The sequence below is a fragment of the Polypterus senegalus genome, chromosome 6 (genome assembly GCF_016835505.1).
Source record: "Polypterus senegalus isolate Bchr_013 chromosome 6, ASM1683550v1, whole genome shotgun sequence".
Lineage (NCBI taxonomy): Eukaryota > Metazoa > Chordata > Cladistia > Polypteriformes > Polypteridae > Polypterus > Polypterus senegalus.
Genome location: NC_053159.1, coordinates 32,512,422 through 32,539,173, shown reverse-complemented (window position 1 = coordinate 32,539,173; position 26,752 = coordinate 32,512,422). Strand labels below are relative to the sequence as shown.

General features: G+C 37.1%; 1 protein-coding gene across 1 annotated transcript; it reads left to right on the top strand.

Annotated features, from left to right (window-relative positions):
- The first annotated feature begins 478 nt into the window (after nt 1-478).
- sdf4 (stromal cell derived factor 4) lies at nt 479-24,400 on the top strand. The gene is made up of 7 exons (XM_039755785.1): nt 479-678; nt 1,679-2,015; nt 8,434-8,570; nt 12,788-12,901; nt 13,060-13,218; nt 22,724-22,899; nt 23,994-24,400. The coding sequence occupies exons 2-7, from the start codon at nt 1,714-1,716 to the stop codon at nt 24,168-24,170; spliced, it is 1,065 nt and encodes a 354-aa protein (XP_039611719.1). The 5' UTR covers nt 479-678; nt 1,679-1,713; the 3' UTR covers nt 24,171-24,400.
- The last annotated feature ends 2,352 nt before the right edge of the window (nt 24,401-26,752 follow it).

Here is a 26,752-nt window from a genome sequence, read left to right as displayed (position 1 = left end):
AGAAGCTTCGAGAGCCGACACTTTTCATTCTAATTATTCAAAACAGTATTGTCAGATATTCCATGTATACACTGTATCATTACAATACATATAACAAAATATAAATAATACAAAATATTCAGAGAATGACAGTGTCAGGGGAATATTGTAATACATAACATTGACAAATTGTATGTATAAGTATTAAATTTATATTTGGATAACAAATTTAATGCTTTAATTGCCTTACTATTTTTAATATGTGTGATAGAGTACGTGAAAGAATTAAGGTAATCGATAAACAAATAATAGTTTGCAATTTTGTTACTCTCATTTTATGGATGAAGTATTTTGCAAATACTGTAATGCCCATCCGCAGTAGCTATCGAGTTTGCGCATGCGTTTAGCAAGTTAGTTGTACAGGTCGCCATTGAGGCCAATATTAGTCATTGACAGCGGACCGCCACGCCTGCAGAGGTCGCGCGCTTTTTACACGTCCCCAGTTCATCCCTTGTTCCTCTTCATTGAACTTCCCCACTTTGAGTGTTATTGTATCCAACTGTCAGGAAGCTGGTTGTGTTTTTAATTAGAGTGGGAGGGAAGGGCTGAACGAGTTCAAAGCCGAGCCACGTGTACAGATCGTATCAGATGTCTTAATGGCCTCTGCTGAAGTGTCGGCTTAGCAACCCGGACTTGAAGGTAAGCTGCAAACGAGTGACCCGTCGCTGTTTATTGCTTTATGGGCAAAGGCTTCTTCTTGGCCTTGTTTTTGTACAAAAAAAGCCTCCAATTGTATCATTTCAGAAAATGACATGCGGGCTTCTTCTACAAGTGATTCTTATTAACTGTCAAAGTACAGTAGACATACGTATAGACGACATATGGACTTCATTGATGTTGTTACCACTAGTATATCTGTAGAGTTCATCTCTTAGAGGTGTGGAATTATTATCCTGGATTTTGTTAGTCATTCTGGGAGCTGATACCTCAAGCCCGCTTTACATGTAATGGTAACGCTAACGCTTGCGGTTCCGCAGCTTCGTTAGTACGCTTTTCTAATTGATTTTTTTCCGAGCGTTTGCCAGGGCAAGAAAAAAAAGGGGCTTAGCAGAAGAAATATCATGATAACCGAGGCCGTGTGTAACAACGGTTTACAATTACATCACGTTGAAGTAACACTACGTCTATTTCACCTTTGGAAGACTTTTTTATCAGTAGATAACTGTCACAGAAGTTTGGTTTACGAAAGACACCGAGCCTGTCGCAACTTTCATTGGGAAATAATAATCAACGGTTTATCCATGGGTTAAATATGATTAAGTGAATACACTCGACATGTATAGGTCTTTAGCATATAGTAGGAAGATATTTTTGAGTCGCACTTGGTTTGTCAAACTTTCCTGATGTAGGACGTGAGATCAGTTCAGGCGCCTTACACATCTTATAATGTTCGCATCATGTTGTGTCTTATCAACGACAGACTGATCACATCTACTCGCATTTTACAATTCCATATTAGATGTTTTTGATTCTTTTATTTTTAGCGCTTCATAAAAGGTATTCTTCAAACTGCCAAATTTAGGAGTATGAGTTATGAATTGAATGGTGAGAAAGATTCGTTTCCAGATGTCCTGTAAGTAAAGATGCCAAATGCTTTGTATAAGACATTGTTTCTATCATTCTATTTATTTCCCCCCAGGAGTTGAATTCCTCTGTTACCTCATAGCAGTAACCATGATTTCGGTACTGCTTCACAGACTGGGGTCAGCCCATTTGCTGCTTTTCCTTATCTTTGTAATGCTGGATGTTCATGCAAGGCCAGCCAACATGTCCGCCCTAAAAGAAAAGTCACCAGACAGCAAAGAGGAAAATGAAATCCTTCCACCAGATCATTTAAATGGTGTCAAAATGGAGATGGATGGTCACTTAAATAAAGATTTCCATCAAGAGGTATTCCTTGGCAAAGAGATGGAGGAATTTGATGAAGACTCAGAGCCCAGGAAGAATCGACATAAACTAATTGAAATCTTCACCAAGTATGTCTTTTTTTTATCTCCTTTTGGTAAAAGTTGGAATGCTTCTAAAGTATATTTTTTTGCCATTGTTTGAGTACACAAGACCAGTAGCATCCATAAACCCCAAAGTTACAATACATCCGTTCCTTATCTGAACAGTCTCTTAAGTCTCAGTTGTATCTTGACATTCATTCGTTTCATACAAATCGGTATAGTGATGACATCGGTGCCAATATTTATCAAGCATCTCATAATTACTCTTGGGAATTGCAGTAAAAGTCAAACTAGGATAAGAATTTTTATCCTAGGAATTTCACTAAAGTTAGACAAGAATAAGAATTTATCCTGCCTTTGAGTAGGACATGAGAAGTATGTAGGTATTAAAAGTATTAAAAGAAAAAGATAGTAAGGTAGAATATTGCACTGTGCTGCATTTAATTGTTGCCACTTAGCAACAATATCATAAATAATACTGTAATGAACACCAAAATGGAATGCTTCAGACACGCACCCCCCCCCCCAATGGAATTAAAGCCCAATAACGGGCATGCTTATTTAATAATGAATGATCCCCTGTTGTACTTCCAGAAGAATTACCTGCCCATCCTTATGGCCCTGGAAAGTGCCTCATATCCTGAAAGTAGTCATGGCTGTAAGTCGTGTTTACTCTTCCAGTGTACTCTAGTCTTGTGAATTTCCCCTTGGGATTAATATCTATCTAATCTATCTAATCTATCTAATCTATCTATCTATCTCTAGATTCCCTCATTGTCTTCAGAGAGGCTGTATATATCCAATGCTCCAGCAGTCTGCATTTGCCTTCTTGATCCCTTCTGGGCTTGTAAATTGTAATATGGAATGTTTCAGTTGTTCACTCACAGAATGGCAAGCTAGGTGAACCTGTGTGGCATTTTGCTGCCAATCCTCCATTACAATAGTTTGCATTCATGGCCACCTGTGTATTAATACTAAGATACTGCTTACAATTCACATAAGTATGCTTATCGACACTTGGGGCAGTGATCTTTTGATGCATGCTAATTTGCATGAATACAGCTTGCTATAACATTACCCCACATGAAGTGGTGGAGAAATGTGTAGATCTGCGTGTTACCTCATGTCTTGCAAGAGCATTCAAAGTTTTGTGCCACATTCGAGAAATTGTTGGTTGTGACATACTGTATGCAGATCATCGTTATTGCAAAGCTGCATTTTACATGTAACATTTTTTGACAAACAGTGCATGGCTTCTTCACATACGGTAGATGGAGGGATTACATATTGTACAACATTTGTTATAAATATTCCAACTCTGTCAAATCAATACCTTTTTACAAGTTCCTTGTTGTCTAGTATTTCTAAAAAATTCAGCCCTTCCTGAAATAGTAATGTCATCTTCTGGCAGCTCCTAGCAAGTTAGGTCAGCTCATGAGTTCTCCTAAATCCTGGTGAAGTTAGGAGTAGCTTCCTAAATTAGAAAAATTGATGAAATGGTTTTACTAGTCATAGTACGACCACATTTGGCTCCACTGCAAGATTTTTTCATTTTTTTTTTTTTAAGCCAGTTAGGATCATTTTCCTACTCTGAGATGCCTGAAATATAAATATTCTATAGCTTGTTTTTTAATCTAAACTGTAAACAATATTTCAACATATGTTGTATGTAATGTTCATGAATTATTTCTGCTGAAAAAGTACAATAAGGCGGAGATGGTTAAAATTCTTTACAATGCAACATAGAGTAAATTCAGTTGTTCTATTTCTAAAGCAAGCTGCAACTATAAGGGCCTAAATATATATAACTAGAGAAATGGGGAGGGACATTACAAGTTCTGCTTTTGGGAGAGAAAAAAAACGCATACCTAGGGAAAAAAGAGTAAAATCAATTTATGACTACGTTTAAAGTGTTTGAGCAATCATACCCAATTCTGGTCTGGGTTTCTTCTGTGCATTACATGTAGAAAGAGACCATATGAAGGGTGACCCATTCCACTTTCCCTTGGATTATGCCACTCTGTATGCACTTAGAATCCCACTTCAGTGAAAGATTGTTTTCAGTCTGAAGTTGCAGTTTTCACAAGTGTCTTTTAAGCAATAATATACAAGTTGCACTCACTTTATTCTTTAGAGCTGCACTGTTGGGAAAACATTTTAAATAAATGTAAAACAGCACAGTACAAACATGTATGCAGGACCCAGAATTTTTAAAGTGTTTGGATATTAGATTAGATAACCTTTATTAATCCCAAGGGGAAAATATTGATGCATACTGCAGCAGAAACATAAAAAAACAATATTTTTTTTATGTGAGCATTCTATTTCAACTTTTGGCTAATATACAGTCCTGCCATGTGTTGTGTATGTGTGTGTTTGTGTTTTAAGCCCTTACTATGATTGTTTATTGTCATTTATTTAACATTTTAAATACCTTGAGCTACAGCAGAGTAGTGCTGAGTAACCTATCAAGAACTGAAAAGTTACTTCGTATTGCTTTAGAAAAAAATAGGTTTTAGGGTCATTATTGTCATGTGTACTGACTGAGTACAATGAAATTGTTACTTGCACATTGCATCATATTGCTTTGCATTATGTTGCCGTCTTTCTAGGGCTTGATTAGTGAGAATTTACAGGATCGACCTAATTAAATATTTTTCAGTTGTCCTTTTTGCTGGTAGTGTTTGTTACAGGCAATGACTATGTGCTGTTAAACACATGACTAAATTTGATTTGGTAGAAATCATCTTTTTCAGCTTTTCAGTAGAAATATGATTAATATGTATGCTTAAACACCTACTTTCTTAACGTGATTTACACAGTAAGCACTCCACTGTCTAAGTAGCTATGTTCACACCACAAAGATGTGCATTCTGTCCAATGATGTTCTTCAATGGCAGCAGAAAAAGTTGCTCCTTCATATATGTTGCCAGTGAGTGATGGTAAAATTTGAATGGCACGTGTCTTACAGAGTGCCAGCACCATGTCTTCAACTTGATTTTATGGTAGATGCTTCACACCATAAACAATTTTCACTGTGTTTCATTTACAGTGAAAGTATAATGAATACATGTAGTTTAGGTTGGGAGCATGCGCTGATACAGAGTGGTCGTGAGCTGGCTGCTCAACAGATATATGGCACTGACTGATCAGCTCCGGCGTGCTGGCAAATTGCACTGAGTAACAACTTTAGCCCGTTGCAGAGTTCAATGAATGTACGTCGACGAATATATGTCACCACATATACTCCGTTTCAGCGTGCTTCCAAATTGCACTGGAAACCGACTGTAGCTGGTTGCGGTGTTCAATCAATGTACTTTTCCAAATATACTCAGCTCAGGTATGCTGGAAGTAATTACCTCGTTACATATTTTAATCTGTTATTTTTTTATTTTGGCATAATATAGTACATGATATGATAAACTACAACACTTTTCTTTCAAAGTGTGATAAATAAAACATCTTTCTCTGTCTGCAAAATCATTCTTATGTATTCATGCTAACTCTGCTCCCTCTGAGCATCTCTTCTCAGCAGCTGGGAACATCGTCTCAAAGAAGAGAGCCAGCTTCACATCAGAACACGTCAAAATGCTTACATTCCTGAACTGCAATCGGGAGTATATAACCTGAATCTTTTATAAATTGTACATTATTGTTTTATTATATTTGAATTGAAGCTTTATTTAAACTTTTGTACTTTAAGACACACCTGTGGCTATTTTTGGTTAAGTTAAATGTACTTTTTGTGTTTAAAGACTAAACAATACAAACTAAAGTGCACATAATATTTTTCTTTTTTATTGTGATGGTCACACTAATATAAAAACATCTGATTATTTTCAAATTCATATGTTTCACTGGTTATTTTAATTTGATTATTAGTAATTTTAATAGTGTTAATGCAGAAATATCAGGGTGACATTCACAGGTGGGCAGACGTGAGCGGATGAGGAAAATCATGCACTGGAGCCCAGAACAGTATGTGCAACCACAGGTCACAGGCATCAAATAATCGTGACTAATCAAAAAAAATTGAACAATTAGTCGACTACCAAAATAATCATTAGTTGCAGCCCTAGACATGGGTAGAATGTGCAAACTCCTAACGGGTAGCACCCAGGATGTGAACCCTGATCGTTTTGCTGGGAGACAGCAATGCTGCCACCATGCCACCTTATTTTAATTCTCATAGAAGTGGATTGTTTGCTTTTCAGAACTGACTGAAAGAGTTTAACTAAAATTAGATAAAAATTACCGTATATGTTTGTGTAATACAGAAAACACATACAAATGGCTCCAGAAATTCCTTTCGACTCGGTGCCATACATCTTCTTTTTAATAAGAAATATCAGAGATAATAAATTATATAGAGTTTTTTCTTTTGTATCTTGTATCTGTTTTAGGTAAAATGTACTATCAAACTGCTAGAAGTAGTTTTAACAAAAATCTGTTTTTCAAATGATGTCAACATTTTTGTGTTTAAGTTTTAACTTTCCTTGTCTCTATTTGTTTTTACTTCATTTCTGTCGGTTTATTGGATGAAACTAAGAAGACAAATTTCATGTGTTTTGTGTAAACATGACTAAATAAAAACCTTGAACCTTGAAATATGTTCCAGACAAACAACTTGAACTTCGCCAGGTTTGAACATTAACTAAAAAATAAATCTCGACTTCAAGCTGATCTAATACTGTTGGTATTAAAGAGGAAATGCATCATTTATGCAGTGAATGAGGAGCACTAGTGGAACACTCAGTTGCACATGTTTTATTTGACTATGCTTCCCTAATATGTCCCATTGTCTTGGTTACTGTGCTTGTTTTGTTGCAGCTGTTTAATGATTAACAGTAGCAGTGAATCCATAAGCTACTTGTTTGTTGTCTTTTCTTTGATTTCAGATTTTCTGTTTAGAAACAGCACATTTTATCAGGCACTGTGTTTTGTTATAAATACAGTACCATGGTGGTTTACATCACATCCAGATACAGGGGCTGATTTCAAAGCCCAAAAAAGTGTTAATTCTTCCTGTGTCTACATACATTTTACCAGGCACTTTTGCTACTTCTCTTATCTCCGACTCATGCATTTGAGGTTAATTGGCAACTCAGTGTTGGTATTGTGTGAATGTATGTCTTGAGCTTTCCTGCAGTAGTCTGGCGTCACTTCCAGGTTTGGCTCCTGCCTCTTTTTTGGGGAGAAAAAAAAAATCCTTAAATCTGAGTAAAAGGGTTGGAAGATGTGTCATAGATTTTAACAGATCACAATCAGAAGTTGTATTTCTGTGTTTTCATATGCTGCATGTTAAACTTCAATTATGTTTTGCCCATTCATGTATAGATTTTTTTTTTATATAAAAATATCCATTTTGTTTTTCCATTTAAAGTATTGTCGACTGCAATAAGTATAATATGGTTAGACTTGATTACAGCTTGTATGTTAGCAAAATGTTTAGAATGAGTAGACACATTTTGTCTTTTGCTGCTCTAATTTTGTTCAGTTCTTATTCACATGTGTCCTCTTGTCTGCAAACTTTTTACCCCAAGGGCCAATAGTAAAACTCAACTCGCCTTTGGGGAGCAGACAAGTTGAGATGTGTGCAGCTAAGTGGCTAATGTCCGGGATTAATTCGGGCACTGCAGTCCGTAGAAAGCATGTAGATGATCATCGGAGAGACTAGATCTCATCCATGAGAAAATATGTTCACTGGTGTATATGCTTCCATATGTGGTAATAAAAACATATGCCATTGTTTTCAGAGTATTAAAACTGTACTTGAAAGTTTCTTAAATTATATTCTTTGTATTTGTCTTTCAAAGCACTTTTGTATCAGTCTTTTTATGTTGTTGACATGATGGAAATCTAGTCTTGCACTAAGCCTAATGCACAACATAAATTGGCTGTATTTGCTAGGTGAGCCGTTCATGGTAAGGGGGCGTTCGAGTGTAACTCGTATTTTATAGTGATACCTTAAATGAACACGGCCATGAAGGGAAAGTAAATAGTAGTAGGTAACATTGCATTGTTCAAGAGAAAAGTGAGGAAGAAATGACACTAACAAAAACCAATAAAAAAAAAAAAAAGTTGCCACAGTTTGTCGATGCTTACATGTATTGCAGAATGTTATAATCTGCACAGGAGGGAGCTAACAAGTTGAATTGCATATTTTTCAGCTGATGCATGAAAAGATGAGGATAGGTGAGATTAGATTTAACAGCATTTAGCACACTGAAACTCAAGCAATGAGAGTAACATGCACTTTTTGTTTCCTAAAATGAGGTTTAAAGATGGATTCTTAAATATATATACCCATATTTGTTTTAAAGCTTGCCTTCACAGAGGTAAACAACTGATTTTGATTTAACATCTAATCCTTTCAGGATCATTTTAAAGTGGATGGTGCTGGAAAGTTCCTGATTCAGCTTTAACTTTTAATTATTGTCTGCAGAGTGGACATCAATAGAGATAAAAGTGTGAGTGCAAAAGAGATGCAGCGATGGATTATGGAGAAGACTGAGGAGCATTTCCAGCAAGCAGTTAAAGAGAACAAGCTGAGTTTCAGAGCTGTTGATCCTGATGGTGATGGTAAGGTTTATAATTGTCCTTTAAAATTCCCTTTATTGCACCAAATACAGTGGAACCTCGGTTTGCGAGCATAATTTGTTCCGGAAACGTGCTCGCAGTCCAAAGCACTCGTATATCAAAGTGAATTTCCCCATAAGAAATAATGGAAACTCAGATGATTCATTCCACAACCCAAAACTATTCATATAAAAATGATTAATGCAAAATATTAAGTAAAAATTCATAAAACAAATTAACCTGCGCTTTACCTTTTAAAAAGAATCATGGCTGGTGTGAGTGAGTTTCTAAACTCTTGTGGGATTCCACCCAACGGGACGACACGCGGAAGAGCATCCCAAAGCAATCACAGTCTTCCATTGCTGTAGCAGTTCGCCGTATAAGCGTATCCAAAAAGATCGTGGACATGCTATAAACGCCTGCTGTCGATGGGTGATACAAGGAACATTAAAGATCCCGCTACAATAAATAACCGCGCTGTTGCTGTTTCAAGTTGAATAAAGCTGGTGTTAAAGTACTGACACTCAGCTTCGTGTTTTGGGGCGCAAGACGGGGACTCCCACTTCACAGCACACACACACAGTCACAATGCTGTAGTAAACAGTATACGCTCGTACGGATGTTGACTATATGAGTGAGGCACACAGACGGAGAATAGGAGACGAGAGAGAGACACACACACACACACACGTACGTGCGCACGAGCGATAAGTTGATAGAGAAGGACCATCAGCTCAGTTTTGATTTCTTGATGCTCAGCAGACAAAGTGTATCCATACTACTCGTATTGCAAGACATCACTCGTTTATCAAGTCAAAATTTATTAAAAAATTTAGCTTGTCTCGCAAAACTCTCGTAAACCGAGGTTCCACTGTACATGCTTTGGAAACTTGCTTTTTATGTGACTATTTTAATGTATTAGGTGAATTGGCTTTATGTGACTGGGTGCATGATATATGCTCAGCACTGGACTGGTTCCCCAGCCATAGTAGGCCAGTACCATAGTCACAATGTCGCCTTGATAGGCTCTTAGCTCCCTACAAACCTGCACTGAAATAAATATGTTCAGAAAACACAGGTAAATTAAGCAACAACAGCAACATTTATTTGTATAACACATTTTCATACAAACAGTGTAGCTCTAAGTGCTTTACACGATTAAATAAAAAAGTTAATCTATAAAATATAAACACACAAGATTAGCCAACAATATTATACAGTATGTAACAGAAAAAGGCAAGGTCAGATGGCCTGAAGTACAGGGGGGGGAAAAAAAACTCCAGTTAGGTAGGAGAAAAAAAAAAACAAATTAACATAATAAACTTATTAAAATTGTCCAAACATATTTCTAAAAATGATATTTCCTTTACTTGAAACCTATGTAATTCTATCCAACCAAAACGGTCAAAATATTGTAGCTTCATGTCCTGCTCAACAGCAAGTATCTGACCCAAACCCCTTTACAGAATTAAAAGATAGAAGCAGGACAGACTATTGGAGCACCTACTCATTATACACAAATGCATGATTAATAAAGTAATACATTTTATTGCAGGTATTTACATATACAAATGGCTCTTACACCCACAGCAGAGCGTTCATGTTCATTTGACCTTGGCTTCAAACAGACTAATGGCAGAACACTGCACTGTGTGTGTTCAAACTATCCATAAGTCATTGAGAATGTTTTGCCTTGAGTTGGCTTCTAACCATTGCAGTTGCCTTGTAATTTTCAAATTGCTATTACTTTTTGATTTACCCTCATATAATAAGACTGAACTTCTTGTATGTGTATGTGTGGTTTTTTTTTTATTTCAAAGCTTGGGTATACTGTTTAAGATAATGCCCTATTTACTAATATGATGTGATAAACAGTATAATGAGACACGGCAAATAAAAACCTTCCACATTGGTGGAACAGCACATTGTTGTTAATCAGTAAATGTAGAGAATGTATGAAAATGATTTGATATGGCAAAAAAAAAAACATTTAATAAACCCTAGGAACATAAATTTCATAAAGAAATACAGTATGTACACCAATAATTTTTATATTCTGATTAAACATTTTAAATACTATACCAAAGTGAATGAGAATAACACATTTTGATCAGCATGAAACTGTCTGTCTACTCTGTTCATTCTTTAAAGAATTGTTTTGAAGATGAATAGTGTCTATTTACTAAAGAAAAATACTGGTTTTTTTTATTAAAATTGTGTAGTCCACCTGTAATATCAATGTGGTTGGAAGTATATTGCACCACTAAGGCCTTGTATGTATGTATAACTGTGTAACTACTCTTTGGAAACCTCTCTAGGGTGGTCCGGATCTAATTATGCAGTTTTCATTACACTATAACTTAAGTTCATTACATAGAAAATCACCTGAAAAATGCCGGACCATTGAGAAGTGTGCAAACTGACGACATTCGTCTTTGCACCGAACTGGAATCATCCGAGCATAAATCAAAGTCATCCAGATGATCTGGATCTGCATAATTAGATCTGGACCACCATCTATTGTTCATTGGTAAGTCCTAAAGAATGCTCCACCTAAAAGTGATTTTTTTAACCTACCTACCCTACATTTGTAGTGATAGATGAAAATTGTTTGATTTCATGTTTTTATGGACAACAGACACAATGAATTTCCTGACACAGTAGACCTCAATAGCTGCCAGTGCTAACAAACAGGAACCAATGTTCCAATATAAATCGAAAAACAAAAATCTCAATTTACTCGTCATATAATCCATATATCAGATATCCAGTCATATGCCCACAACGTCCCAAATGCATGGATTTTGGTTAAAATGTTGATAAATAAACCACTTCAGAAAATTCTCTTGTAAAGAGTTGGGGAGTACGCACCAAAAAATTATGTTTTGAATTGAGAAACTCTCTTTCTCTGTTTGTTGGTTGTTCAACTATGATGCTGTATTTCTGGGGTATTTTATTGGCATTAATGAGTGAACATTTTGATACTGCTTGATTTTTGTTCAGCTTTGGTCTCCTTGAAAACTATTGTGTCCGGAACTTCACTGTCTCTGTTCTCCTATCTCCATAATAACATGAGATTACAAATTTTTCTTGGCTGTTACTACAGATGACAAGAAGTAATAAACAGATAATGCTAGAGAGATTATGTTGTCATTGAGACCAAAAAATTAGATATTTAGCCTTTTAATTTTAAGTGATTATTTCCACCATATTCCCAGTGTGATCGGATACAGAATTGAAATCTACCATCAGTAGCCCCATAAAACCGTAAAGTAATGGCTGATTTTAATTTAATTTTATTATTTTTTTTTTTTTTTAACTTAAACTGATGACCCATCTCGGGTGTCCAAGCACCCACATTTGTTTTGCGACTCACAAGTTAAGAAACACTGCAGTAGGCTAAGGAGAAAGACAACACACCCAACTATCTAAACGAAGGAACCATTTCTGACCAGCAAACTAATCTTCTATGTGTCTTATTTTTAAAAAGTTTTAAATATTTAAAGACTATTTTATACTTTTAATACAGACCCCAGGCAAAAATGTTTTTTTAGGATAAAAGGGAAAAGTATAGAGTTGTGAAGTCTTAGGGGAAAATCTACTTTCATCTGTGAGAAAGTTGAAACTAGGGTGAAATTTCACCTTCAGCATGACAGTAACCTGAAGCACTCCAGCAGGCTGCACTGGAGTAGATAAGGAACAAGTTGATAGATGTTCATGAGTATCCAGGTCACGGGCCTGAAGAGTATAGCAGAATTAAGTAGAAAATGTGTTTGATGACTTGAACACTGCTGCCACTCAGTGCTTTGCTTGGACCTTTACAGGTCATTTCACTTTTTTCCTCAATTCTAACAACCTACCTACAAAGGACTTTGGGTTGTATATATTTTTTTTAATTGTACATTTCAAACTACCACCATGAATAACAATCCATTAAAAATATTGTAAGGTGGGAGTTTTATCATTTAAAAATCTGAGATACCCAACAAACCACAGAAATATTGCAACTGTGCAAAATTGCTGTAGGCATTGTGTATCTTAAGTCTCTTACAGAAATTTAAAATATTGCTTATTGTTCGTACTTTTTATGATTATAGTTGTTTAATATCTGTTCTTAAGGACCTTCAGCTAGTCAATGAACACAGGATTTATGATAATGAATGCGTTCATAAATAATTTTTTTTTCTTAATTGTGTTCACATATTTTTTATACTTTATAGGTCATGTTACTTGGGATGAATATCGAATAAAGTTTCTGGCAAGCAAAGGATTCAATGAAAAGGAAATTGCAGAAAAGGTGAAAAACAATGAGGATCTAAAGATTGATGAAGAAAGTATGTTTAACTTTAGTATGCTCTCAAAACATTTTTAGGCTTTTTATTACTTATGCCACATTCCTGTATTGTTTATACAGACCTCTTATTTATGATTGTTGTTTTCAATTTATTTAGCCAGGACAATATTTCACTACTTCAATGTTTGTTAAATTTAGCTCAAGAGGTGCTCGAGAATCTGAAAGACCGATGGTTTCAGGCTGATAATCCCCCTGCTGATCAGCTTTTAAATGAGGAAGAGTTCCTGTCTTTTTTGCATCCAGAGCATAGCCGGGGCATGCTTAAGTTCATGGTCAAGGAAATTGTCCGAGATCTAGGTAAGTGTGGCTTCATTATTGCTAAAATGAGTAAAATGAGACACTTTGTGTCAAATTTTATTTGTCATATACAAGATATGCATACAGAGTGAAATGCTTAGTAGTTAAAATTTAAGACAGCAAATTTAAGAAGTATGTTAAATTAATGCAATAGAATGCATTGTAGTAGAGTTATAAAATGTGATTAATAATTAATTAATAAATATAAGAGACTCTTACAGTCTCTTTGTAAGGGGTGGGGGAGTTGGGAGCTCCTCTTCAGTGTTTCTGAAATGGTCTTCAAGCAACAGTAACATTTTCCTGACTGCAGCAGAGAGAAGAGGCCTTGTTGGGATGACTAGGATCACTCTTAGTTTTTATTGCCCTGGTCTTGGCAGAGATGTCCTGGTTGTCAGAGAGTACACACCCTGTGATGCGTTCAGCTAACCACCCCACTCTCTGCAGAGACTTAGTCTTATTGAGTGATGTTACCAAATCAAGAAGTAAAATATCATGTCAAGATACTTTTGATGGTAGATATGTTGAAGTTCTTTAATAATTGGAAGGGCAGCCTAAAATCCATGAGACATCTGTGGTGGTAAGCCGATGTGTTTTCTTCATCAGAGTGTCAGTGTGCTTAGGCCAGGTCCTCTGTGATATGGACACCGAAGTAACTGAAAATGTCCACCTGAGTGTTGTTAATATGAAGGTTGTGGTAGTGCTTCTGCCGTTTTTCTCCACAATCAGCTCCCTTGTATTGCTGATTTTCAGAGGTAGGCTGTTTTCCTGACACCAGTGTGACAGACTCTCCACTTCATCCAGATAAGAATGCTCATTCTTGTTAGAAATTGGGCCTACCATGGCTGTGTCTTCAGCAGGTTTGACAATGATTAGGGCTGGGTATTGGCACTAATGTTCCAATTCGAAACACGATGTCTCGATTCAATTTGATATTGATTTTATCTTGACTTAATTAGCGTGCACTAATATAATTGATATGGTGGCTTTTTTTTTTTTTAAAGAGATTACTTAACCAGAGAACATTAATATAATGTGACAAATTTCAGTAACACTTTATTTGAAGGGTGTCTACATAGTGACTTCATAACATATGCGTAAACTTGGATTGACATTTAAGAAGAAATACTTGATCAGTAATGTACAGTTAACATCAGTATTTGGAAGATGTGGAACATAATATGATTAATAAAAAAGAAAAAAAAACTTCACAGCACTCAAAATTCACCATAACTTAACTAACATATGTATTGTGACTTCAGGGTCCACACATAATGTATTTTAATACAATGCAATGGCATCTACTTTTTTTTAAAAAAAAAAAAAAAACCTCTATATCATCTTGCAAATAATATAAAGAGAATGAAATTGTTTTTTAAATAAGTATATTTTTCAGTAACCTGTTCATGTAGACACCCTTCAACTAAACTGTTAGCCAAATTTATTCCCCTATGGGACATTTAAAATAATCTTGAAATAGTCAAAATTAAGGGTACAGTGGGAAGACTTGTGTCTTTCTATAATTCTACAAATTATACATATCTTCAGTTGCTCACATGTAACAGTCGCATTAATCAGTTTTTGAAAATGTGTCTTTAAGCTTCCTCCTTAAACAAAAAGGAAGCATTTTAAAATGATGATCTAGAGCTGATGTTTGTTGACAGCAGCATTGGGTGAATGGAACATAAAAGAAGAAGAATTGGCCATTGTGGCTGACAACACCAGTAATGATTTTTATGGTGCAGCTTATGGAGATATTCACGTTGGCTGCTTTGTGCACAAGCTCACTTTGGTTTCGCAGGCTGCTCTGAAAATTCCAATAATAGCTCACTTGTTTGACTGGGTGAGGCATGTTGCAAACTTTTTCCACCATAGCAGTACATCTAGTCACATGCTTAAACACAAGCAACATTTATTGCACTTGCCAACACACAAACTTGTGATTGATGTGGTCATACGATGAAACATTCTTTGGAAATGCTAGAAAGGTTTTTGGAACAACATTTAGTCATCTGAGTGGCTCTTCAAACATTCTTTGGAAATGCTAGAAAGGTTTTTGGAACAACATCTAGTCATCTGAGCAGCTCTGCATACTGTATAGGCAGTGAGATTGCACCAACTGTGACTGGTATGCAGCGCACTTGTCTGCAACACTGTCAGTTTTAAAGTAGTGACATGGGATTGTCTGCTGCCCTGGATGTTCGCTGTTGTATGTTAGGGCGAGAGATTTGATGATATGAGAGATGTGGTGATGCTTTGCTTAAGATCTACATAAAGCCTAGGTACGATAACTAACATTCATTTGCTTTCTGGTTGGTATAAGATACTGCAGTTCAATAACCTGTATCATTTGTGGAAAGCCCTCATTTTAAACAATGGTGTAGGGTCTCGTAACTTTACAGATAACAGAATCTATAGCAGTTTTTATTTTTATTTTTTTTGGGCATGAGGCAAATTAAATGGAAGCTTGGAGCTGCCCGCTGTCTCCAGTATGGATTGTTTAGGCTGTACTCATTTGGATGTCGACAGAGGTTACGTTTTTATGAGTGATGTCGGCATAAATGATTTCTCAAATTTATGTTGCAACAATACTTAACTTCTGAGTTGCACAGCTTACATATTTCCTTGTTTTTATTCAGTTGTTCTTTATCAATGCACTGTTGGAATCTGCAGGAAGGCCACACATCTGATGTAAGTGTTGAAGGTGCCAATTAAATAGCAAAGTGCTTTTTCTGTAGAAACCTCAACGGGCACATTAGCGACATCTATTTGAATGGACACCAAAAAATGAAGATAAGCAAAAAATCTACATATAGTAATTGAGCTACCATGTATACTCGTGTATCGACTTACATGCTCATTCAAGAATACGACACTTACATTTTTTTTTATTTATTTTTTTTTATTTTTCATCTTCTTGCTCCCTCCAATCTCCCACCAGTTTCTCGGACACATCGAATTTTGTTGCAGCAGTGCAGATACCGATTTTCTTTCACCACTTCAACAACTTTTAATTTAAAACCAGCTTCATATTTTCTTCTGATCGAACGCTCCATCATAGATAAAGAATGCCCTTATAATAAAGGTCTATAAGGGTGTGAGATACAAAAAGCACAAAACAGTGCAAACATCGCTTCTGAATAGTTCGGGTATTACTGTGTGGGCACAATACATAGGGGAAAAAAAAAGCAGTGTGCTCCGTGGTTGCACTCTCAGGTGTGCATTAGCATATCATAATCTCCTGGACCAATAGCGTGAGTTTTCCACATTTGACTTATATGACCGACATTATGAAATACCGGAAATTTTATATTGTAAAATCAAGCCCCGACTTATTCGCAGGAGAACTTAAACTTGAGTAGATACGGTAGATAGAAGTTCCCAAAATCTTGAAACTTGAATTGATACCAAATTGTTTAAATGAAAAATAATGATTAATAGGAATATTGATATTTTTACCCTGGACTAACAATGATGTTCATCATGTGCAGCCATGCAGTCAGATAGATAGTTAGAGATATATATAATATACACATACATAGAGAGAGAGAGAGAGTATAACCTAGGACTCCAAATACAGTCCTGTAGAGTGACTGTGTCTAGAGTGAAGGATGATGAATTGTGGCTACCCAGTTGAACCACCTGGAGTGCGCCTCTTAAGAAGTTAAAAAGCCAGCTGCACAATGAAGTGCCCAGACACCAGTCCCTGAGCTTGGTGAGGAGCATACAGGGGCTTATTGTGTTGAATTCTGAACCGTAATCTATAAGTACCATTCACACATAATTCTCTCTGTTGTCCTTTGGGACCCTACTGTATGTAGAGTCAAGTTGATGGCATCTTCTGTGCATCTACTGGAGTGATATACAAACTGTAATGGATCTAGTTCTTTTGGCATATGTAATTTATGACTAGCCTCTTGAAACACTTCATAGCTAAACATGGTAGTACAACATGATGATTATTCAGTTATTTGGACAGGTTGGTTCATTGCCCCAGTCATCAACTGGAGTGCCTTTAGACAAACTGTTCAAGAATCCTGCCTATCAACACATTAACGGTGTGCATATAAGTACATGGCACAGTCACTTTGTATGATTTACAGGGGTAACAGCAATTTGAGCAAAAGTGCAATTGTACACAGCCCATTAAAATCTTAAGGACATAAAACTGCATTCAGGAAATTTTTTTTTTCCAGTGTATATTGTAAATCTATACTAATAAAAGGCAAAGCCCTCCCTGACTGACTCACTCACTCACTCACTCACTCATCACTAATTCTCCAACTTCCCGTGTAGGTAGAAGGCTGAAATTTGGCAGGCTCATTCCTTACAGCTTCCTTACAAAAATTGGGCAGGTTTCATTTCGAAATTCTACGCGTAATGGTCATAACTGGAAGCTATTTTTCTCCATATACTGTAATGGAGTTGAGCTCGAAAGCCGTGGTGGCCCGAGTTTCGTGTGACATCATCACGTCTCTTACGTAATCGCGTGAACTGACTGTCAACGCAGTACGTAGAAAACCAGGAAGAGCTCCAAAAAGCGCTGAAGAAAACATGCATTATATAATTGAGAAGGCACGGTGTAAACCTAAACTTTAAATTAAGTTCATAGACACGCTGCCGCTGGCGTTTGTCATGCCCACGGGTAATGCGGGATACAAGTTTAATGAGAGGACGCAGGATATAAACGAGAATTTTGATCACTTTGTAACTAAGTTAAAATTGCAGGTGAAGGGCTGTGCTTATGCAAATTCCGAGAGACTGTGTTTGTGGGGGATTGACAGATAAGGCGGGTGGGGGAGTCACGTCATCAACTGCCCTCCCATTTACCTCATTTCGCTCTGAGCTGAGCTCTGCAGCTAACGCAGTGTTACGGAAGTGACTTTGTGACGCTGCTACCAAATACTCACAGAAAAATTCACAAGTTAATACACACGCTGTCTTTAGAGTTTCTCCACACTGAATTCTCCAGGCACTACTTACAAAAGGTGACAATCGTGTTATGTTATTTTTAAAATGTGTTCTCTTCTTAGCACAAGCACAGCTGAGAAGCTTCGATGCATGTGCTCCATAACGCGTTAAAAAATCACGCATTTAATCACACTTTGCTTTACAAACAAAGGGGAACTTCTGTCAATGCATGATTTCCTGGTACACCGATTACATTGATCAGCGCTTCCCGATTCATTTTACCCTCGCACCCCCTTGGTTTGAGAAGAAGTATGAACAAATATGAGGTTAACACAGAAAAACAGATCACCAGTTGAAGCTTTATGAATAATCGATTCGCCATCAATAATTGTTTTGGTAAAGCCATACTCAGTGTAATCCTCCTTCCATTTTATAAATTTTCCGCCACTAGCCATGATTAAATGAACAGTAAAAAAGTAAGAGCGAAGCAAGGGTGACTTATTCAGGCAGGCAGGCGACAGCTCAATAGCTCAAATTTGGATATAAGTAGGTTCTATTTAGTCACCAGAAATATCTTTGGTAGGGATGGAAGTTGAATTTAGTCTTTAAATTTCTATGGTAAAGAAAAAGTTATGCAATGATGACTACATTTAACTATATAAAGTCAAAACTTGTATATATAAATTCAAAACCTGGTTATATAAAGTCACTGTCGGAATAAATAAAGTCAAAACTTCAATATATAAAGTCAGTGTCGGTGTATATATAAAGTCAAAACTTGTTTCTCAATATATAAAGTCAAAACTTCAATATATAAAGTCAAAACCCGAGTATATAAAGACGGCGTTGGAATATTTCGGAATATATAAAGTCAGCGTCTGAATATATAAACTCCGGTGGAATATATAAAGTCAAATCTTGAATATATAAAGTCAGCGTCGGAATATACAAAGTCAGCGCTAGAATATCCATCCATTTCCCAACCCGTTGAATCCGACCACAGGGTCACGGGGGTCTGCTGGAGCCAATCCCAGCCAACATTGGGCGCAAGGCAGGAATCAATCTTGGGCAGGGTACATGCAGCATTTTCAAAACATTAACTGAACAGTGTTTTTTTAATTTATTTTTCTGAATACGTTTTTGTTAACTTAGTTCAGTTCAGAGTCGTTTCAATCAATAGATTTTGACTTTATATATTCAGGAATGAGTTTATATACTCCGATGTTGACTTTATATAATCAGGAATGACTTTATAAATTCCAACGCTGACTTTATATATTCTAGTTTTGACTTTATATATTCGGGAATGACTTTATATATTCAAGTTTTGACTTTATATATTCGGGAATGACTTTATATATTCAAGTTTTGACTTTATATATTCTGACGCCGACTTTATATATTCACAAAATCAATGTATTTGCCTGTTTGGCACCCCATAGTATATGTGTGTGTGTATATATGTACACGTGTGTATATATGTAGATATAGAGACAGATAGATATATATATTGATAATAGATATAGATATGGATGGATGACAACAACACTCATATCGATGACAAAACAATTACATTAACAATCATGTTATGTTATTTTTAAAATGTTTCTTTTTCATTTTCATAACTTCTTTAACACACTACTTCTCCGCTGCGAAACGCGGGTATTAATAAAAAGCATGGAATAGATTGAGCAAAATCTAGATGAGGTCAAAGCAGTGGTGTTGAGCTTTGTTAATGGAGAGCTGCAGTAGCTGCATATTTTCACACCAGCCAAATAATGCAGTAATGCAATAAGCTGTTAATGCAGCTTGCTGTTTCATTCTTTGCTTTGTTAGAACTTTCTTTGTCCTATGTAGCTGACGTTGCTAATATTATACTTGGAAAAAGAAAATCAATGCTTTCTAAGCATTTCTTAAATCAGATCATTATTTCTAAGTCTTTCACCTTTTTTTACATCTCTTTTATTATAAAAGAAAATCTTGAGATAAGACTATTGCCAAGAGATTTTTTCAAGTCCCGCCCTCCTTTCAACCATTTCAGGTTAACGGCCCATGCTCACAGTCCTCTCACCTCTCATTCATGTAAATGCTTTTGTCAGACACAGTTCCTGTGCTCTCAGCTCTTATAAATGTTTACGTTTTCCTCACTTTAAGCTCCCAATAAAAGAAGACTCATGTCCAAATCTTATTAAAGAATTTCATTCCGAAGGGTTATCAACAGAAGAAATGAGTACACTGGCAATCCTAGCACCGAGAAATGATGAAGTCAAACGAATTAATGTGAAAATTGTAGATCACTTACAGGGCAAGTTGATTAAATATGTATCAATAGACTATGGTGAAGCAGTTGGTGGTGATAGTACGGGAAATGTAAGTTGATGTCCCGTAAAATATATTTACAAATGTTAACACTGTCCGGTCTTCCACCAGCCGAATTACTGTTGAAAGAAGGATGTATCGTAATGTTATTGCATAATTTATGTATGAGTGATGGGCTATGCAATAGAACAAAATTAGTTGCATTGAAAATTGGTCGAATAATTCTGACATGTAAAATTTTAACAGGCGACAAGAAAGGTAATGTAGTAAATATTCCACGGATAACATTAGACGCCAAAGGAAATCTTGATATGCCATTCGTATTAAAACATTTAGTTTCCCGTTAGAATAGCTTTTGCTATGACAATTAAAAAATCACAGGGACAAACATTCGAAAAAGTCAGTTTATTTATTAGAGAGAAAGAAATGATATTCACTTACAGGCAGTTATACGTTGCGTTGTCACGATGTAAATCCAAACACGGAATCAAAATTCATTGCGATATTGACGAAAAGTTAATTCCAAGTATTGTTTTTAATGAAGTTTTGAGCAGTGATGAGCAGTGCCTGGTTGTCTCCACACACTGAGGAGAGGCAAGACACATGACAGCCCGCATAGAGTTTGCTAAAAGACACCTGAAGGACTCTGAGATGGTGAGAAATAAGATTCTCTGGTCTGATGAGACCAAGATAGAACTTTTTGGCCTTAATTCTAAGCGGTATGTGTGGAAACAACCAGGCACTGCTCCTCACTTGTCCAATACAGTCCCTACAGTGAAGCATGGCAGTGGCAGCATCATGCTGTGGGGGTGTTTTTCAGCTGCAGGGACAGGACGACTGGTTGCAATCGAGGGAAAGATGAATGCGGCCAAGTACAGGGATATCCTGGACAAAAACCTTCTCCAGAGTGCTAAGGACCTCAGACTGGGCCGAAGGTTTACCTTCCAACAAGACAATGACCCTAAGCACACAGCTAAAATAACAAGGAGTGGCTTTACAACAACTCTGTGACTGTTCTTGAATGGCCCAGTCAGAGCCCTGATTTAAACCCAATTGAGCATCTCTGGAGAAACCTAAAAATGGCTGTCCACCAACGTTTACCATCCAACCTGACAGAACTGGAGAGGATCTGCAAGGAGGAATGGCAGAGGATCCCCAAATCCAGGTGTGAAAAACTTGTTGCATCTTTCCCAAGAAGACTCATGGCTGTATTAGCTCAAAAGGGTGCTTCTACTAAATACTGAGCAAAGGGTCTGAATACTCAGTTTTTCTTTTTTAATAAATCTGCAACTATTTCAAAAATTCTTTTTTTTTGTCTGTCAATATATGGGGTGCTGTGTGTATATTAATGAGGGGAAAAAATTAATTTAAATGATTTTAGCAAATGGCTGCAATATAACAGAGTAAAAAACTGAAGGGGGTCTGAATACTTTCCGTACGCACTGTAATATAATAGCGCATTCGAAGTCTGAATCACAGTCTGATTGCATGGGTGGTTACCTACCAGGTAACACGTGTGGTTGGTCTGCAAGTCGGCAAACATCTGCCGTGGGTGCCCTCTCAGCGAGAAGCAGATCATAGAATGTTACATAGTTAACTGTCAAATAATGCAAAGAGTACACGACACGTGTTTCGCCCTATTTTGGGCTCATCAGGTGTACACACCCCACTGGCACCCCTCATCGGGGATCGATCCTCGGACTTCAGACAAACGCACTTCAATTGTGACATTGTGAGAAAAAAACATCCTCTTCCAATTCCACATCCAGCCCATACCCTTCCCAAAGAATTTTTTTAATCCCTTCTTTAGTCAATATAAATTGGAAGGCTAACTAGATCACAGCCGGAGTTTTGCAGTAGCTCACGTGTTTGATCGTGCGGGATGACCAGTGTGTTAGAAGAAAAGAGGTCTCAGACTGGCTGCCCTGTATGTCAATCAAGTGGCAAATGCCATAGGGCGGATATATAATACACTAACGTTTAAAAAATTTTTTTTTTGAATGCAACACGATCTACCTGCAGTACCTTTGCGATCTACCAGTCGATCGTGAACGACACATTGGGCACCCCCTGCAATAGATGCAAAGGGATATGCTAAAAAAATGGATGGTGGCAAAAGAAGAAAAATTCTAACCTTTATGTTTCAAATGATTTGCGAAAATATGTATCCATTGGATTGTACTTTAGGGTAAATAAGAAGATGAATGTTTTTCACACTTTTATGTGGAAAGAGGGTATGGTTGAAATGTGGATTTGTTTTTCCTTTTGTATTTTTCAGATCAGGATGGGGATAAAAAGCTGACCCTTTCAGAGTTCATCTCTCTCCCTGTGGGAACAGTAGAGAATCAAAGAGCCCAGGATGTTGATGACGATTGGGTCAATGAGAGGAAAAAGGAATTCCAAGAAGTTATTGATGCCAATCATGATGGCATTGTTACTATGGAGGAGCTGGAGGTTAGTAATAATCTACTTTATTCCATTTACAGCTGTTATGGAAATGAACTATAGAAAGATGTTCAAAGCCATTGAGAATGTCTTGGACAGCCTTGAAAAGGTTGTGACAAGCCTTTTTGAAAAGTCAGGAATAGAAAGCAAGACATGCTGAATCTGTATTTCTACTGATGATCTGTATCATCTACTGTTATAAATTCTGTTCTGTACTTGTAATATTTTTATACTGTATTGAGGATCACTTGTGTTCTTTTCTGTGTATGGTGTTGTATTGACCCCTTTTTTTGACACCCTCTGCACACCCAACCTACCTGGAAAGGGGTCGTTCTCTCTTTGAACTGCCTTTCCCAAGGTTTCTTCCATTTTTTTTCCCTACAAGGTTTTTTTGGGAGTTTTTTTCTTGTCGTCTTAGACAGTCAAGGCTGGGAGTGGGGGCTGGGGCTGTCAAGAGGAAGGGCCCATTAAAGCCCATTGCTGCACTTCCTTTGTAAATTTGGGCTATACAAAACATAAATTGTATTGTATTTACAGAGCAAAACTTGTTTCTGTACTTGCCAGTAAGTTGTTTCTGGCAAGCTGGATTCACACACAGCCTCAGAGCCATAGTAGACCAGAGTCTTTCATCAGCCTGAAATAATTGGCTAGTTCTTTTATCCATTACAGTATACAAAGTCAGGATACATTATAACAGCAGACAGATGTTTTTTGTTTTTTTTTCTTACTTTGTAACATAGACAGGTTGGACAAGATCACACAGTGAGTCACAGATATGAACTGGACAACCAGCCAATGCCTTATCCATTGCATCACACTTGCCAGTCTTCATTTTTAACTTGGCACACATTAAGAATGGTGGGGAAGTAGTTGATGGCACAGTATCCTCAAAATAGAGCTCTCCTCTCACTGCATAATTACTTTTGGCTTTGAATAATGCATATTGTGCAGTATAAATAGTATTGTTTTTGTACCATTTATTGTATATCGAAAAAAAGTTTCATTGCTAGTGTGTTTCAAAACAAAAAATCATAAAGAGTTTTACTGAACATGTCTCTGACTTGGTTTTGAAGACCTTCTCTTGGTTGTGCTTGCCTTTCTAGGAATACATGGACCCCATGAATGAGTATAGCGCCCTGAATGAAGCTAAGCAAATGATCGCCGTGGCTGATGAAAACCAGAATCATAACTTGGAGTTGGAAGAGATCTTGAAGTACAGTGAATACTTCACTGGAAGTAAACTAATGGACTATGCCCGAAATGTGCATGAAGAGTTCTAAGCAGCAAATCCCTTTTACCAATGGCAGAGTGTTGGTTTTGAGGAGCAACAATTGGCTTGCATTTCTAAAGGCTTGTGTTTTTCTGAGCATCTGATTGGCTACTTATCTGTAAATGCAAATATATTGATGTGTGGATCCATTGTCTCTATAATTTACCAAGAAACCACTCACGAGAGCACATCTTGATTCATCTTCATAATGTTTCAATGTTTTTTATTTAAAAAAAAAAAGCATAGACTCACGGTTTCATGTTAACTTTTAATAAGAAAATGCAATAAAATGTAAGGAAAATCATGGCTGAATTTTGGTTTGGGTGCACATCTCTCTGCACATAGTGTCGCACATTGGAGGTAAAAACTCGGCTTTTCATTAAAAAAGGCAACAATGGCCTGCCACTATTTTAAGGGCACTTTTGAACACAACATTAAAACCAACCGTGGCCCTGCTTCAGTGTGTGAACTTTTAAACACTTTTGTTTATCCTGAAACATAATTGTAAAGTGGCTGACTGCATGAAGGAGTAGATCTTGATTAATGCATAAAATCCATCTTGTTTGTGGATGTGACTGCTTGTACTTTTTCCCTAATGTAACGCTGGTGAGATATTCAAAAACGTGCAATAAAAATGCTTTCTGCGAACTATGGTCACCGTAGTCTAGCTATTAAGCTAACTTTTTAAATTTGTAAAGTCTGAGGTAGCCATTTTGCCTTTTTAAATGTGTCGGCAGCCAGTTTCAGATATTGAAAATTTAAAGTGCGCTTTATATACTGTGTGTGTATGATACAGATATATACTCACACCATATATTTACATATCTGTATTTATATGAGATTAAACAGACTTATTAAATTTTGTCAAGCACATTTATGAATCATTGAAAGCTTTCAGATGCAAAATGTACATTATTTATTTGATTTGGAACTTAGCAAAATGGGTAAAAAATATAATAAATATATATATATATATATATATATATATATATATATATATATATATATATATAAGCTTCATTAAGGACAAGTAATCCTATCTGAAAGTTTGCCCATCAAATGAATAAAGGAATCCTAGATATTCCCAAGAATACATTTTTCCATAAATAATTAAAATGCATGTTTGCTTCTCTTCTGTTCATACTGTTGTAGAAAGACTGATCCTCAAACTGTTCTGTATATTTTGTTGGTTTGTTTTTTTTCTTTTGAGTTCTTATATTAAATAATGTATTTTGTAATCCTGTTTGCAAGGCTGTGTTTATTTGTAAATGTTAAACAATGCAATCTGTTGCCAGATATTAGGTGTTTAGCTTTAATTTAAGGAAAGCAAATATTTAATATGTATTTATTAAAGCAGCAGTTGTTCACACTTTGTGATGAAGCCACATGTAAGGTGTAGACGTAGTTGTACATATGAATTAAATTATTCTTTAAACTTTCAAAATATGCTGCTTACTGACGGTTACGTTTCTGGTTTTGTTAAAGGGTATATGGATGAATGGAACTAGTCCCACCTGATAAGGCACACTCTCGTTTCTGTGCCTTCTGCTTGCACTCTAGTTTTGCTGCCTATGTCAAAGGATTCTTGACCAATGAATGAGATAGAAAGGCGGGTCTTGTATTCCCATAATAGCTTTTGAATTTGTTTTTCTTCTTGTGATGTGCACTTATTGTTGAAGAGATACTACAGGAATTATATTTTACCAAACATGTATGTGTTCCTACCGGACCCTTTTGTCCTGTGGGACTGTGGAGGCAGCTAATAGGTACCGACAGGCCAAGTGGAATGCGGCTTCTGTGGTTGCTGAGGCAAAAACTCGGGCATGGGAGGAGTTTAAGGAGGCCATGGAGAACGACTTTCAGATGGTTTCGAGGAGATTCTGGTCCACCATCCGGCGTCTCAGGAGGGGGAAGCAGTGCAGTGTCAACACCGTATATGGTGGGGATGGTGCGCTGCTGACCTTGACTCAGGACATTGTGGGTCAGTGGGGGGAGTACTTCGAAGACCTCCTCAATCCCACTAACATGCCTTCCAATGAGGAAGCAGAGCCTGGGGCCTCGGAAGTCTGTTCCCCCATCTCTGGGGCTGAGGTCACAGAGATGGTTAAAAAACTCCTTGGTGGAAGGACCCTGGGGGTGAATGAGATACGCCCGGAGTTCCTCACGGCTCTGGATGTTGTAGGACTGTCTTGATGGACATGTCTCTGCAACATCACATGGACATTGGGGACAGTGTCTCTGGATTGACAGACCAGGGTGGTGGTCCCCCTCTTTAAAAAGGTGGGGACCGGAGGATGTGTTCCAACTACAGAGGGATCACACTCCTAGGCCTCCCTGGAAAAGTCTATTTCGGGGTTCTGGAGAGGAGGGTCCATCGGATAGTCGAACCTAGTCGAGGAACAGTGTGGTTTTCGTCCTGGTTGCGGAACAGTGGACCAGCTCTACACCCTTAGCAGAATCCTAGAGGGTGCATGGGAGTTTGCCCAACCAGTCTACATGTGTTTTGTGGACTTGGAAAAGGCATTCAACCGTGTCCCTCTGGGAATCCTGGCAGGGTGCTCCAAGAGTATGGGGTACCGGACCCCCTGATAA

What these genes read in the sequence shown, in the direction of transcription:
- sdf4 (XM_039755785.1), top strand. Translation starts at nt 1,714, where the DNA reads ATGATTTCGGTACTGCTTCACAGACTGGGGTCAGCCCATTTGCTGCTT. An exon ending in GGAAATTGTCCGAGATCTAG is followed by an intron (nt 13,219 to 22,723) that starts GTAAGTGTGGCT and finishes TGTATTTTTCAG; the next exon opens with ATCAGGATGGGGATAAAAAG. An exon ending in TTACTATGGAGGAGCTGGAG is followed by an intron (nt 22,900 to 23,993) that starts GTTAGTAATAAT and finishes TTGCCTTTCTAG; the next exon opens with GAATACATGGACCCCATGAA.